Genomic DNA, 16355 nt, shown 5'->3' with positions numbered 1-16355 from the left:
TTTTTACTTTGGATGTTCTTTAAAAAAAAATCAATATTTTAAATACTTTTACAGTAAGTGTCTGGTTTGGTGGAAAAACATTTACCAGCTTTCTCCCTTTAATGGCTATGGTTGTCGCACAGCAATGATATGCTTTAGATCCTCTTTACCTTAGCATGACGAGGTTTACAAATCAGTCATTTGTAGACTGACAGCATCAGTTACTGCGTCAGCCCCTCTTAAACACTGCAGATCGAACTGTTGTATAACTGAAAATACTGTCTGAAGAGCATGTTACAATCGGCTATCTTTAAATCAGCATTAATTAATTTTGTCCGGTGTTTTCTGCAGGCACTGCAGACAGACAGGCACCATTCAAAACTAATGGACGAAAACCTAGGCTCATCGCAACACCTGGAAAGAATACTGGACCAAGTGAGGTCACTCACACTGCCTTTCCAATTTAGTTACCTTCTTTGTGTACACTTCACTCAAGCTAAACTGCAACCAGATTTTTTTTTTTCTGATATTCCATTTGTTTAGAAAACAAATCAATCATTACACTTTCATTTATTTTCCCCTTAAATCTCATCTTGTTTGACTTGATTTTAAAGTGATTAAGTCTTTCCAAAATATGCATCTACAAAGAGCTGCAAACAATGGTACTGTTACTTTCTGATGGTGTTGTTTCACTTGGATATTGTCCTCTTAACAGCTTTGACTGCAGCATGCAAGTCTGTGCTCTCTACCATCCAACCTTCAGTTTTACTTGGTTCTCTGAAAAGGAGTACTTCTTCGAGACCTGTTCGTCAAACTTCAAGTGGACCTGGTAAGCGTGTGCTATTAATTTTTTTTTTTTTTTTTTCCCCACACGTAGGCTGTGCTCTTAACAAAGCTGTTTCCTCTTAATTTTATCACCTTTCCCAAGGAGGTTATAGGTTATGTTTTCACCATTCTTGGAGGTTGGTTGGACTAGTTATTTTTCATCATTTCTGTCAAATTTGTGGTATCATTTTTCATAAAACTCAAGGAAATAAAGAAGCTGTCTTATATTGGTGCAGATCCTTATCCCTGGGAAAAACTAGCTTAGTTTTATTTTTATTTTTCCCCCATTTCAGTTAATACGGAGATGGGTCATTTGTATAAATTTGTCATGAGAAAACACATGGATTTCAATAAAATGTAAAATTTTAATATCTTTTATTAATCCCGCTGGACTCTGCTGAACTTTGTTGGCAGTGAAACTTCACAACCACTGTGAAAATACACAGCACATTGCAACTCTATGCAGGCCTGGTGTGAAAGGGGCTTTAGAAGTGTGCAATGGGTGCACCTCTAGTTCTGACTTTATTGTTTCTAGTTCTGACTTCTGACTTTAATATATTTTTTTTACCCTTTGTTTTTTTTTCTTCTTCTTACCATTTCTTCTTATAAAACAGGGAGTACAAGTTGTTAGTCACTGTTATGGTATTGGTGTAATTACACTTTTATGCTGCTTTCATATCATCAGACACAACCTTGCCAAGACCAGTCTGCTGGTGGCGTGATGATCAGGGAAGATATGAGAGATGGAATCATGAGGGCAGAGGGAGGCTTCAAGATTAAGTTATTAAATTGGCCGCAGTTTATGCATGTGCCTCCTGTTGTCTCCCCCCTCCCGCTCTATTCGTATCATCTCTGCGACGGCTCCGTGCCATCATCAAGCTGGGAGATGCTGCTGCTTCATTACTTTGAGATTGTTTTTAATGAACTGTCAAAGGCTGGTCTTATCAAGAGGGCTGGAATTCTTTCCCCTCCCCTCCTCTTATTGCATCCGATTGTATTATAGATTTACGAGCTATAATTTAAGTGCTTTGGTATCTGCCAACATTTACAGCTGGAAGTGATATTGATTTTGGAGACCTGCCATGTTGAATCTGCATTAGTTTATTTTTCATTTACCTCCTTTTTTTTTTTTTTTTTTTCTCAACACTAGTTTTCAAAGACATTTAATGTGTGTAAAAATTATAGCATGGTGCGTACAGCTGGCATCAAGTTTTGACATTCGGATAGATATTTATTTTAAAGGTCTGTCTTGCTGCATTGTTGAGAGATGCTACGGTCTCCAAAACTCTCCATGACTGACGAAATAATAATTAAACGAATGATGTTAGTATTACCTCTGACACAGACCTATGCTGCTGGCTGTTAACTCAGATTTATTTTTAGGATGGTTGTTTGCTTGTCAGCAAAGCAGGGGGTTCAGCTTTCATATTTCCTGCACTGGTCTCCAAAACCTGTCAGCCTGCAAAGTCACTTTACCAAATTGGATCACGACTTAGAAATAGTGACAGCAAAACCTAAAATGTTTGGAAACCTTGGCAATACCCATTTCAATTTATACTGATATATTTAGATTTATATTTAGATTGTACTGAAATCCCTTATCAAAAGGACAGTCATTTATATAAATGATCGTATTAATTTGACCCATTTGATGTTGAAATATAAGAAAGTAATGCAAGTAAATGAATAAGGATCAGTGTTTTGATCCACATACTGTACTTAACTGTGAAAGTAGTAAAAGTTGTACTACTTGTGGCTCTCTTACACTGTTATTTAATATAACTGTATTATTGCTTGACCAGCTTTTAAAAAATAAATAAATTTAGACACCCCTGAAAACCTCAGGGGTTTGCAAAATTTTATCTCAATTGCCAATGCACCTTTTACCAAACATTATTTCATTTGTCTTTTTATGAAATGACCACATTCTGCTTGTGACTCCTTAGCCTGGATAAATTCTTACAGGCATAGAGTTATATATGCTTATAAGTCATTTTTAGATACCCTGGGTGCTCATGGGCCAGTTCCCGCAGAAGTAGTCTGCTGAATGCTAGTTGAAGGTTTCTGCAGCAGTGCCCTAAAGTCTCTTTGAATGCACTAGGGTGAAATTTTATTTCAGGTGCATTTTCATATGGTGCCTTACCATTTTGTGAAATTGAATTTAAATTCACCCACTGGTTTAAGAGGCATTGCGCTTAAGTCAGTAATATATGATGCAACAATTAAACACTAAAGTCCATCTCTTCTTGAAAACATGGGGCAAGAATTATTTTCCTTCATGCACATTTTCATGTGGTGTACTGTGATTAAGTTTCATTAAAAATCCACCAATTGATGTAACAGGAGTTACGCTTACAAATCTCATGGATAGAAGGACTAATGGGAGGATTTGTGTGTGTGTATATATATATATATATATATATGTATATATATATATGTCTTTTGTCTGCTGGGTTTTTGAAAAGTTAAGTAATTCTTTAATGACATGACTACAAATAATTTCCTGTCGGTAGCATTTTTTCGGTGCTGTGAAATGACCTTGGAGTTACTCTGTAGGTAGGGGAATAAGTCGCATGAATCTATGGAGCTGCCTGTTTCTTGCTTTGCTATGATGAGACTTTGTTGCTGCTCTATACATGTCCAACAGGGGGCACCCAAATCAAACAAACATTCATAGTAGCTTCTCTTAAGGCTGGTGCAGGGGGGGGGGATTCTTTTCCAAATGTGTGGTCAACTGTATAAGTACAGCATCATGGCAGTGGTTGAATATTAATCAGCATGGTTTCTGTTCTATTCAGATTAGTGTCATAAATGTTCTCCTTGTGTCTTTAAACCATTCCCTATAGGTAGATACTTTATTAATCCCTTACAGCAAATCAGCAGTTACAGCAGTTTCTTCAATCTCTGTCTCTTCAAACGCCAAAAAATGCATGTCATCCAATTGACTTAATTTAACAAAACAAGAAATGTAAAATAAAATGTTAAAGAACATCAATTTACATGTGTGCATAAAACAAGCACATGCATACAATATAATTATTAAGCAGTCTGATGTCTATGTAAAGGATTTTGTCTTCTGATTTCTGAGGGGTTGGTTTTGTGTGTGTGTGTGTGTGTGTGTGTGTGTGTGTGTGTGTGTGTGTGTGTGTGTGTCACACTTATTTCAGATATAAAAATAAAATTTAGGATAAAATGATCATAACCTGATTATCACAAAATGTCTATTTATATATATATATTCAGTAGTGTTCAGAATAATAGTGCTATGTGACTAAAAAGATTAATCCAGGTTTTGAGTATATTTCTTATTGTTACATGGGAAACAAGGTACCAGTAGATTCTCACAAATCCAACAAGACCAAGCATTTGTGATAGGCACACTCTTAAGGCTATGAAATTGGGCTATTAGTAAAAAAAAAAAAAAAAAAAGTAGAAAAGGGGGTGTTCACAATAATAGTTCAATCCTGTGAATCACTAAACTAGTATTTAGTTATATAACCACAGTTTTTCATGATTTCTTCACATCTGCGAGGCATTTGTTGGTTTGGAACCAGGAGTTTGCTTGTTTACTAGTGTGCTTGTGGTCATTGTCTTGTTGAAACACCCATTTCCACGGCATGTCCACTTCAGCATAAGGCAACATGACCTCTTCAAGTATTTTGACATATCCAAACTGATCCATGATACCTGGTATGTGATATATAGGCTCAACACCGTAGTAGGAGAAACATGCCCATATCATGATGCTTGCACCACCATGCTTCACTGTCTTCACTGTGAACTGTGGCTTGAATTCAGAGTTTGGGGGTCGTCTCACAAACTGTCTGCGGCCCTTGGATCCAAAAAGAACAATTTTACTCATCAGTCCACAAAATATTCCTCCATTTCTCTTTAGGCCAGTTGATGTGTTCTTTGGCACATTGTAACCTCTTCTGCACATGTCTTTTATTTAACAGAGGGACTTTGCGGGGGATTCTTGCAAATAAATTAGCTTCACATAGGCATCTTCTAACTGTCACAGCACTTACAGGTAACTCCAGACTGTCTTTGATCATCCTGGAGCTGATCATTGAGTGAGCCTTTGCCATTCTGGGTATTCTTCTATCCATTTTGATGGTTGTTTTCCGTTTTCTTCCACACGTCTCTGGTTTTTTTTTTGTCTATTTTAAAGCATTGGAGATCATTGTAGATGAACAGCCTATAATTTTTTGCACCTGCGTATAAGTTTTCCCCTCTCCAATCAACTTTTTAATCAAACTACGCTGTTCTTCTGAACATTGTCTTGAACGTTCCATTTTCCTCAGGCTTTCAAAGAGAAAAGCATGTTCAACAGGTGCTGGCTTCATCCTTAAATAGGGGACACCTGATTCACACCTGTTTGTTCCACAAAATTGACGAACTCACTGACTGAATGCCACACTACTATTATTGTGAACACCCCCTTTTCTACTTTTTTTTTTTACTAATAGCCCAATTTCATAGCCTTAAGACTGTGCATATCATGAATGCTTGGTCTTGTTGTATTTGTGAGAATCTGCTGAATCTACTGGTACCTTGTTTCCCATGTAACAATAAGAAATATACTCAAAACCTGGATTAATCTTTTTAGTCATAGCACTACTATTATTCTGAACGCTAGTGTGTGTGTGTGTGTGTGTGTATGTGTATATATATAATAGAATTTCATTGATTGAAGAAAAAAATAGCACAAATGTTTCCCTTGAAGAAAAAGTAACCGCCAACATAAATAAAAAAGCTGGTTGTGCAAAAACTTTTGATAACTGTCAGTTTTCTTATTGCGCTTGTAGAGTTTTGGACCATTTTTCTTTGCAAAACTGCATATTTCATTCACACATTTAAGGTCCTGCTGCAGCATCTCAAATCAATAGTTATTCATATGAATGTTTGCTTTCATGCTTGTACTTGAGCTTCAAATCACAACGGATGATGAGACTTTCTCCTTCAAGATTTTTTTTTAAAATAGAAAACATGCATATTTCCCATAAATTTTTGCAACTCAACCAGGCCATGAAAGGGCAACGCATCACATACACGGTCACTGTGCATGATTGTAGGTGTGTTCATGTTTTGTTTATTTTGGCTCAGTTTCTTTCTGATTGTGGAGTCATTAATAATGACATTTACTGATTTGGCAGAGGTCTGCAGTTCCTTTGATGTTCTCTTTAACATTTTCCCCCTTTGAATTCTTGAGTGAGTTGTCACTGTGCACAGTCATTTTGGATGGTCTTCCAAGGTTGATGATTGTCACGTTTTCTATATTTGGAGATAATGTGTTTGAGCCTCAGTTATAGCTTTGTAACCTTTCAGTCACGTCCTTTATATGCTTTTGATTATATTTGGACCTTGTCATAGTGTGCATGTGTGTGAGATCTATAAGCAAGGTTACATTACAAAATGATTGTTTTTGCAATGATATTGAAAAGAGATGACTATAATAGGCCCTGGGTGTATCGAGTCAAGCTAAACCCAGTTGTTAATGCAATTTGATAGATTTGTGGATTTAGTATGCTACTGCAAAAAAAAAAAAATATTTTGTGTGCCTGAATTGTACACAAAATAAAATCACATGGCCAAATTAATTATGGCCAAGTTCTTTATCACAGCAGTCTAAGTAGAACTATGGTGCATACAGTGGAGTATAGTCATAGCAGTTTAAATACTTATATTTGTAGATGATTTCTGATTTTTGACATTGAAGTTTGGACATGTAGATACAGGTGTTTTTCTGGTTCTTGTAATCCTCGTCTTTCCTGTGATTTATAAATAGTACAAATATCATTATGCATACTATGTTTGTCCAAAATGCGCGAGTAAAACTGCTCAAATTTGATGCTTTAACATGACTAATTTGTATTTTTTTTTCTCACTGTAGTGTAGAACAACCTTGTTTTGTCATTCACTTCTCTTTGTGCGACAGCGTTAATGTTTGTCTTAAAGGCTGTGCCTGATGTATTTATACTGAGCAGTTTACTTTGGCTCTGAATCACTGAAAGGCCACTGAGAAACTAGCTTTGAGGTGTACTGTACAACAGGATATGTAATATTGTAGAAACTGAAGCTGACGTCTGTCCAAAACATGCAGCATAGAATTCAGTGGTGACAGTGAGGTACTCAGCTTTATTTCCATAATGTCCATTTCCTTCACACCCTGGGTTTTTTTTGTTGTTGTTGTTGTTCTTAGCTTTCAGTATTATGTTATTCACAAGCTTTGGAGAGAAGATGGTCTCATTCTGTTGGTTCATTTAAATCCCTACTGAAGACTTGTCTGTTGTCTCTTGCTTATAATAATGAACTTGTACTTAGTTGTACTCTCACTTTTATTCATCACAGTATGGTGGGAATGGACTTGATCTCATCTAAACTAAATTCCTGGAGATTGCTTGTAACATATAGGACTCTACTGCTGTGGCAGGTTTTTTTGTTAGTTTGTTGTTGAAGCTTATGTGGTGGATTAGCTGTTCTGATTGACTGATGTCTGCATTGATCTCCACCCAACATAACAGGAGAATTGGCTGGTCATATGAGAGCATCGGCACTGAACGGATTGGGGAATGTGAATAGATTTAAGAGGAAGTCGTGTCCAAATGTGACCTTTCTGTATGGATTCATGTTGGATGGTTTGTGGGTGGGGGTGCTGATGATGCATCAGGGTTGCAGTGAGAATTAGTGAATGTTCTATTTCACTGACTGGTCTCACATCAATACAATTTGACTCATGAATTGCAATCTATTTTACTGGACTTCCGACCTTTACCTCCTGGTTGTTCTCATCTGTTATTGTGAACACTGCACTGTGTGCAACAATGCTTCTGTCGGTATACGTTCAATTTTCCGTTGTGCTTTTGTTGTTCATATGGCCAAAGCACATGTTCAACCCACTTAGTCTGGTCTGGTCTGAGGCTGGTTGTGTCTTGGCACTGTGTATATATAAGTTAAATTTAATTGGTACGTTTCCCAGTCCACACCATGGTGACGTAGGATAGTCAGTTCCATCCTATGCTTCCCCAAATGAAATCAGTCAGGGACACATTTTACTGCTGGGTGAGCAGGAGGGGGCATCAGTTGCCACTTGAACTTGCAATCTTCTGCACAGGTGATCACTGCTCTAGCTACCATGCCACACCAATCGCATTGCATCCACAGCTACATGTTATTTTGGGAGGCTCTGATGCTTCGGGATGATGTACCCAGCTTAATATGTCTTACTGTAAATATAGTCAAAGTTTTGTGGTTCAAGGACATGAAAATAAATACTTTGACAGGGTATATTTTTGCATATTAATCATCAGGAGGTGGTAAAAAAAACAAGTCAGAATTTCAATACATCCACTTGGGAAATGATTCACCAGCATTTTGGCATCAAAATTAATCCTATATCTTGAAATAACCCCCCACCCCTTGAATGTAACAAAGTATGGTCTATTTTCAATTATCTGTCTATTCCGCTATGTGTTACATTTGTCCATGCTCTTCAAAAACTTTATAAACACAATTCTTTCACAAAGGTTTTATTTCAGTCACACTGTGTGAATCACAGAACTTAGGAGGAGGCCATGCTCTTCAAAAATTTTAAAAACATAAACCATTGTCAAAGGTTTTATTTCAGTAACACTGTGTGAATAACAGAACTTAGGAGGAGGCCATGCTCTTCAAAAACATAAACCATTGTCAAAGGTTTTATCAAATTCTTTAGCCTGAGATCTTGTTTTTGGCTTGGCCATGACACTTGATTTACTACAACTTGCCATGTTGTGACTTGAAATTACATGTGTAATTGCATGGTCACTGTAATAATATCAGTACTTATGTAGCTTTTGTGACTTCTCTAAAACAAGTACTACCAAGACAAGAGCATTATGTATATCATAAACTTGAATGTTGTGTTCAATGCAGGGTTCATCAAAACTAATCATGAAGTCAAAACAATTACATTCTAATATTTCTAAAGATGTTAAGATTGCAGTTTTCTTTTTTGCGTTGGGTGGGTTTTTTTTTTTTTTTTTTTGTCATTGTAGACACCCACTTCCTATATGAACTATTTCCCAAATTACACAATGCACAATCTCTGAAGTGGATGTAAGCATATTTGAAAAAAAAATATTTTCTACCATTACCACCTCCTGCTAATTAATAAGGAAATACAGGAGGGAGACACTCAACTGCCCTAATATTATAGGTCTGTTATTGCTTTCATTGTTGTGTATTTATAAGAAACTTAAATTTATCTGCGATTAATTCTTATTTGGCTCTGCTGAGTCACATGGTCATAACTGTATCCCCACAGGACACTAGTGCTATTTTCCACTCAATAGAGCTGTTATTCCTGATGCATCACAAGATGTTCTCATGGCTGTTATCTAAAACTCTGTATGCAGTGCCCTCATAGTAAAATCAATATTTTCCTCAGGTGCTGGTTACTGTTCAGTAGCAGTCACCCCCACCCCCCACCCATTCACTACCTTTCTTAATTATTAATGTTGCTGATGGTTCTCAAATGGGGTGACATATTTTAACACAAAAAGCTGATGCAACTCAAAGCTACACTGGCATAGCCATGCTAAAATAAACTGTCCTTGGTGTCTTCTCTCTGTGGAGCTCTGTGTTGAATCAGGTTACAGAAGTAATTGCAGTGAGGTAATCCAGTTTTATGTTTGTATAACTAGACTAGCATGACTGACTCAACTGCACGAAGCTGCACGACAAGACCAACCATTTTTGACACTGGAGATTTATGCCATTGGTGGGAGTGTATGGGACGGGTGGAAGTGTAATTTAGACCCAATGCAACAGTCATGGAGGGAGGCATGATGATGGTCAATGTTGTCTCAATGCTTGATGCGTGTTGTTTTACAGCTGACAAGAACAGACTAAAGGGCAACTCCCACCAGCATCGCATTGAACAACCATCCCAACCAAATGAGAAGAAGGGACCTCCAGATGGGGTGCTTGCCACACACTGTGAAAAGACAGAGCAGAGGCTCCAGCAGCTGAGGGAAGTTTTGGCAATCAATAATTCCAGATTTGAAGCCATCATCATTGTTTTGCATCACATCCTGAAACAGGTAGGATGTTTTAGTTTCTGGCAGTCTGGTTTGTGGTTATTATGGCTGCCAGTATGTTCATTATCTTCTTTCATTTACTCATCTTCAAAAATGTAAGACTTTTACAAATTTATGAAATAAGGTATTTCATGGTAAAAGTTAGAAATTTATATTTTAACTGATATAATTAGTTCTCTTGACGTATATAATTGGAACCAGCTGTGTTTTGAAATTAAGTTAGTTTCATTGTGATCAAATGAGCCCAGTAATCCCACTTTATTTAGCACTAGAATGAGATCTCTTGTTGAGGGTGGTCTTGATCCAAATTCAAGCAAACTCTGGTGCATTTCAAGCATGAGAATGCATCTGATCTCAAATGTATGAAGATACAGCGTTACAACTGCTTACCATTTGTGGGACATCACAGAAAACTCATGTCGGTTTTGCATGAGTGATTCCAAAACAGGGTTGAAATGAAACCTGAGGCGAGGAAAACAGAGTGGTGTTACTATTTACAGTAATGGCATGGGGGAGTGACTATTGGATGCAGGGCTACATACAGATAATTGGAACTTTTTCAGCACAAAGCAGTTCTGTTGTCATCTTCTACGCAACAGCTGACGCAGTCCAGGTTCAAAAATAAATTCTATTTAAAGCAAGAAGGAAGTTCTTTCTAGGCCCTGAGGGCCATCGGGCAGGTGTCACCGACTGAATGGTCCCCCCTAAAAATCGGTCCGTCCTGCCTTCACTGCACATGTCATTTCGGAGCGTTAGCAGCAATTCACCGATTATCAGCAATGGATATCTGAAGCTTTTGTGCAACAATCATTTCCACATAGGTTAAGCATTATTTCATAATTAAAGACGAGGGACCAATCAGAGCGCCACAGCAGCATGTCTGAGTCTGACATGCTGCTGCTGCGCATATGTAATTTCGGAGCGTCAGTAGTGACTCACCGATTATCGCCTCGTTTCTGCTTAAAATGGCTTCGTTTCGGCTTAAAACTGACTTTAGTATGATTTCAGAGGTTTTAATTTGTCATCTGATGGTTAATAATCTCATTGTTCTCTTTGATCGCTTTGGGTGTAGAGTTGGTCGATCGCCAGCTGCGTTCCAGTCAATCGCATGACACTGGTGCTGTAACGGACAGTGCTGCTATAACGGTTTGATGCAGAAGGTGGCAGCACTGCACCAGTAAGGATGTCGGCTGCCGTTAAACACAATAGAAGAAGAGCTGCTGCTTCTTCTGCTTCTGCTTTTTCTTCTTCTGCTTCTGCAGTGCTGGATGCAGAGGAGAAAAATTTAAATGAGGGGGAAAAAAAAAAGTTTTTGAAGCAACATACCCGCGTAAAGAGCCAAAATATCTATCTCACCCATATTGGCCTCTCTTCATTGGCTTCCTGTTAATTCTAGAATAGAATTTAAAATTCTTCTTCTTACTTATAAGGTTTTGAATAATCAGGTCCCATCTTATCTTAGTGACCTCGTAGTACCATATCACCCCAATAGAGCGCTTCGCTCTCAGACTGCAGGCTTACTTGTAGTTCCTAGGGTTTGTAAGAGTAGAATGGGAGGCAGAGCCTTCAGCTTTCAGGCTCCTCTCCTGTGGAACCAGCTCCCAATTCAGATCAGGGAGACAGACACCCTCTCTACTTTTAAGATTAGGCTTAAAACTTTCCCTTTTGCTAAAGCTTATAGTTAGGGCTGGATCAGGTGACCCTGAACCATCCCTTAGTTATGCTGCTATAGACGTAGACTGCTGGGGGGTTCCCATGATGCACTGAGTGTTTCTTTCTCTTTTTGCTCTGTATGCACCACTCTGCATTTAATCATTAGTGATCGATCTCTGCTCCCCTCCACAGCATGTCTTTTTCCTGGTTCTCTCCCTCAGCCCCAACCAGTCCCAGCAGAAGACTGCCCCTCCCTGAGCCTGGTTCTGCTGGAGGTTTCTTCCTGTTAAAAGGGAGTTTTTCCTTCCCACTGTAGCCAAGTGCTTGCTCACAGGGGGTCGTTTTGACCGTTGGGGTTTTACATAATTATTGTATGGCCTTGCCTTACAATATGAAGCGCCTTGGGGCAACTGTTTGTTGTGATTTGGCGCTATATAAAAAAATTGATTGATTGAATTGATTGATTAAACAGTTTAAAGGTCAGTATATTTATTAATTTATTTTTGGTGTATTTGTTGTTTGTGAATGCAAATAGTGAGCCGTTGGCTCAGTTAAACTGTGACTTAATTCAGTGATAGACACTGTGATTAACAGCACAAAAACAGTGCTTTTGTTAAAGATGACTGTGTGAGATTTTATTTTATTTAATATTTTTGTGCGTTCATTTTGTGTAATGTTTACAAAAGTGACACGGGTGAGCTGTTTCTGTAACAGTTTATAAATATACAGAGAAACTGGCTATTAATACTGTGATTTCCTGCTTTTGATAAAGATGACATATAAATTCATAAATTTGAATTTAGACATTGCAGATTAAGCTTCTTCACCATATGAGCAAGATTCAAACCCAGGTGTATAGAGAGTTTTCATGTGAAGTATTGGTCACGTCATTTTGTGTCCCGCTGCCATTCTGGATTATGATGTGGTGGCCGCTGTGATTACACTTCGTGCATTTGGCAAATGATTGCAGAAGCTTCAACGTCGGTGTGAAGAAGCCTCACGGCACCGTGGCGCTGAGAGAGATCCGCCGCAGAAATCCGCTGCTTCCAGAATTTTATTTTATTTTATTCGGCAATAAACTTATACAATCCCTGGCAATAATTATGGAATCACCGGCCTCGGAGGATGTTCATTCAGTTGTTTAATTTTGTAGAAAAAAAGCAGATCACAGACATGACACAAAACTAAAGTTTTTCAAATGGCAACTTTCTGGCTTTAAGAAACACTATAAGAAATTAAGAAAAAAAAATTGTCAGTCAGTAATGGTTACTTTTTTTTATACCAAGCAGAGGGAAAAAAATATGGACTCACTCAATTCTCAGGAATAAATTATGGAATCACCCTGTAACTTTTCATCCCTAAAACTAACACCTGCATCAAATCAGATCTGCTTGTTAGTCTGCATCTAAAAAGGAGTGATCACACCTTGGAGAGCTGTTGCACCAAGTGGACTGACATGAATCATGGCTCCAACACGAGAGATGTCAATTCAATCAATCAATCAATCAATTTTTTTATATAGCGCCAAATCACAACAAACAGTTGCCCCAAGGCGCTTTATATTGTAAGGCAAGGCCATACAATAATCATGTAAAACCCCAACGGTCAAAACGACCCCGTGAGCAAGCACTTGGCTACAGTGGGAAGGAAAAACTCCCTTTTAACAGGAAGAAACCTCCAGCAGAACCAGGCTCAGGGAGGGGCAGTCTTCTGCTGGGACTGGTTGGGGCTGAGGGAGAGAACCAGGAAAAAGACATGCTGTGGAGGGGAGCAGAGATCGATCACTAATGATTAAATGCAGAGTGGTGCATACAGAGCAAAAAGAGAAAGAAACAATGCATCATGGGAACCCCCCAGCAGTCTACGTCTATAGCAGCATAACTAAGGGATGGTTCAGGGTCACCTGATCCAGCCCTAACTATAAGCTTTAGCAAAAGGGAAAGTTTTAAGCCTAATCTTAAAAGTAGAGAGGGTGTCTGTCTCCCTGATCTGAATTGGGAGCTGGTTCCACAGGAGAGGAGCCTGAAAGCTGAAGGCTCTGCCTCCCATTCTACTCTTACAAACCCTAGGAACTACAAGTAAGCCTGCAGTCTGAGAGCGAAGCGCTCTATTGGGGTGATATGGTACTACGAGGTCCCTAAGATAAGATGGGACCTGATTATTCAAAACCTTATAAGTAAGAAGAAGAATTTTAAATTCTATTCTAGAATTAACAGGAGGCCAATATGGGTGAGATATGCTCTCTCCTTCTAGTCCCCGTTAGTACTCTAGCTGCAGCATTTTGAATTAACTGAAGGATTTTCAGGGAACTTTTAGGACAACCTGATAATAATGAATTACAATAGTCCAGCCTAGAGGAAATAAATGCATGAATTAGTTTTTCAGCATCACTCTGAGATAAGACCTTTCTAATTTTAGCGATATTGCGCAAATGTAAAAAAGCAGTCCTACATATTTGCTTAATATGTGCACTGAAGGACATATCCTGATCAAAAATGACTCCAAGATTTCTCACAGTATTACTAGAGGTCAGGGTAATGCCATCCAGAGTAAGGATCTGGTTAGACACCATGTTTCTAAGATTTGTGGGGACAAGTACAATAACTTCAGTTTTATCTGAGTTTAAAAGCAGGAAAATAGAGGTCATCCATGTCTTTATGTCTGTAAGACAATCCTGCAGTTTAGCTAATTGGTGTGTGTCCTCTGGCTTCATGGACAGATAAAGCTGGGTATCATCTGCGTAACAATGAAAATTTAAGCAATACCGTCTAATAATACTGCCTAAGGGAAGCATGTATAAAGTGAATAAAATTGGTCCTAGCACAGAACCTTGTGGAACTCCATAATTAACCTTAGTCTGTGAAGAAGATTCCCCATTTACATGAACAAATTGTAATCTATTAGATAAATATGATTCAGACCACCGCAGCACAGTGCCTGTAATACCTATGGCATAATCCATCCCACCTTACAGGTGTGCCATATCAAGATGCTGATTAGACACCATGATTAGTGCACAGGTGTGCCTTAGACTGCCCACAATAAAAGGCCACTCTGAAAGGTGCAGTTTTGTTTTATTGGGGGGGGGGATACCAGTCAGTATCTGGTGTCACCACCATTTGCCTCATGCAGTGCAACACATCTCCTTCGCATAGAGTTGATCAGGTTGTCAGTTGTGGCCTGTGGAATGTTGGTCCACTCCTCTTCAATGGCTGTGCGAAGTTGCTGGATATTGGCAGGAACTGGTACACGCTGTCGTATACGCTGGTCCAGAGCATCCCAAACATGCTCAATGGGTGACATGTCCGGTGAGTATGCCGGCCATGCAAGAACTGGGACATTTTCAGCTTCCAAGAATTGTGTACAGATCCTTGCAACATGGGGCCGTGCATTATCCTGCTGCAACATGAGGTGATGTTCTTGGATGTTGGCACAACAATGGGCCTCAGGTTCTCGTCACAGTATCTCTGTGCATTCAAAATGCCATCAATAAAATGCACCTGTGTTCTTCGTCCTTAACAGACGCCTGCCCATACCATAACCCCACCGCCACCATGTGCCACTCGATCCACAACATTGACATCAGAAAACCGCTCACCCACACGACGCCACACACGCTGTCTGCCATCTGCCCTGAGCAGTGTGAACTGGGATTCATCCGTGAAGAGAACACCTCTCCAACGTGCCAAACGCCAGCGAATGTGAGCATTTGCCCACTCAAGTCGGTTACGACGACGAACTGGAGTCAGGTCGAGACCCCAATGAGGACAACGAGCATGCAGATGAGCTTCCCTGAGATGGTTTCTGACAGTTTGTGCAGGAATTCTTTGGTTATGCAAACCGATTGTTTCAGCAGCTGTCCGAGTGGCTGGTCTCAGACGATCTTGGAGGTGAACATGCTGGATGTGGAGGTCCTGGGCTGGTGTGGTTACACGTGGTCTGCGGTTGTGAGGCTGGTTGGATGTACTGCCAAATTCTCTGAAACGCCTTTGGAGATGGCTTATGGTAGAGAAATGAACATTCAATACACGAGCAACAGCTCTGGTTGACATTCCTGCTGTCAGCATGCCAATTGCACGCTCCCTGAAATCTTGCGACATCTGTGGCATTGTGCTGTGTGATAAAACTGCACCTTTCAGAGTGGCCTTTTATTGTGAGCAGTCTAAGGCACACCTGTGCACTAATCATGGTGTCTAATCAGCATCTTGATATGGCACACCTGTGAGGTGAGATGGATTATCACAGCAAAGGAGAAGTGCTCACTATCACAGATTTAGACTGGTTTGTGAACAATATTTGAGGGAAATGGTGATATTGTGTATGTGGAAAAAGTTTTAGATCTTTGAGTTCATCTCATACAAAAGGAGCAAAACCAAAAGTGTTGCGTTTATATTTTTGTTGAGTATATTAAAAATATTTGCGCTGTCAAATTGAATGGTAAATGGACTGTATTTATATAGCGCTTTTCCATCTGCATCAGACGCTCAAAGCGCTTTACAATTATGCCTCACATTCACCCCGATGTCAGGGTGCTGCCATACAAGGCGCTCACTACACACCGGGAGCAATAGGGGATTAAAGGCCAAAATTGTTTCCAGTCAGGTGGGGATTTGAACACATGATCTTCTGAACTCAAGCCCAACACCGTAACCACTAGACCATCACCTCCAATTGACATAAATTTACAATTTATGATGACTTATTTAATTAATTTAAAGCCTGATTTATGCTTCTGCAGCTCTGTAACTCATTGTCATGCAATGATGTGGGTGACAGTTTTAAAGTTCTCCGTCTCTGGATTATGCTTTGTGGACTAAT

The 16355-nt window shown here is 39.2% G+C and overlaps 1 protein-coding gene across 1 annotated transcript in view; it reads left to right on the top strand.

The window, feature by feature from the left end:
* Positions 1-16355, top strand: part of LOC117520523 (microtubule-associated tumor suppressor 1-like) — a 76434-nt gene that overhangs the window by 28528 nt on the left and 31551 nt on the right. Inside the window, 1 exon segment of the mRNA XM_034181850.1 lies at positions 9602-9887. Within this exon segment, the coding sequence (XP_034037741.1) occupies positions 9602-9887 (286 nt within the window).

This window comes from Thalassophryne amazonica, chromosome 11 (genome assembly GCF_902500255.1).
Source record: "Thalassophryne amazonica chromosome 11, fThaAma1.1, whole genome shotgun sequence".
NCBI lineage: Eukaryota > Metazoa > Chordata > Actinopteri > Batrachoidiformes > Batrachoididae > Thalassophryne > Thalassophryne amazonica.
Note: the sequence above shows the minus strand (reverse complement) of the source record. Positions and strands in the feature narration are given on the sequence as shown.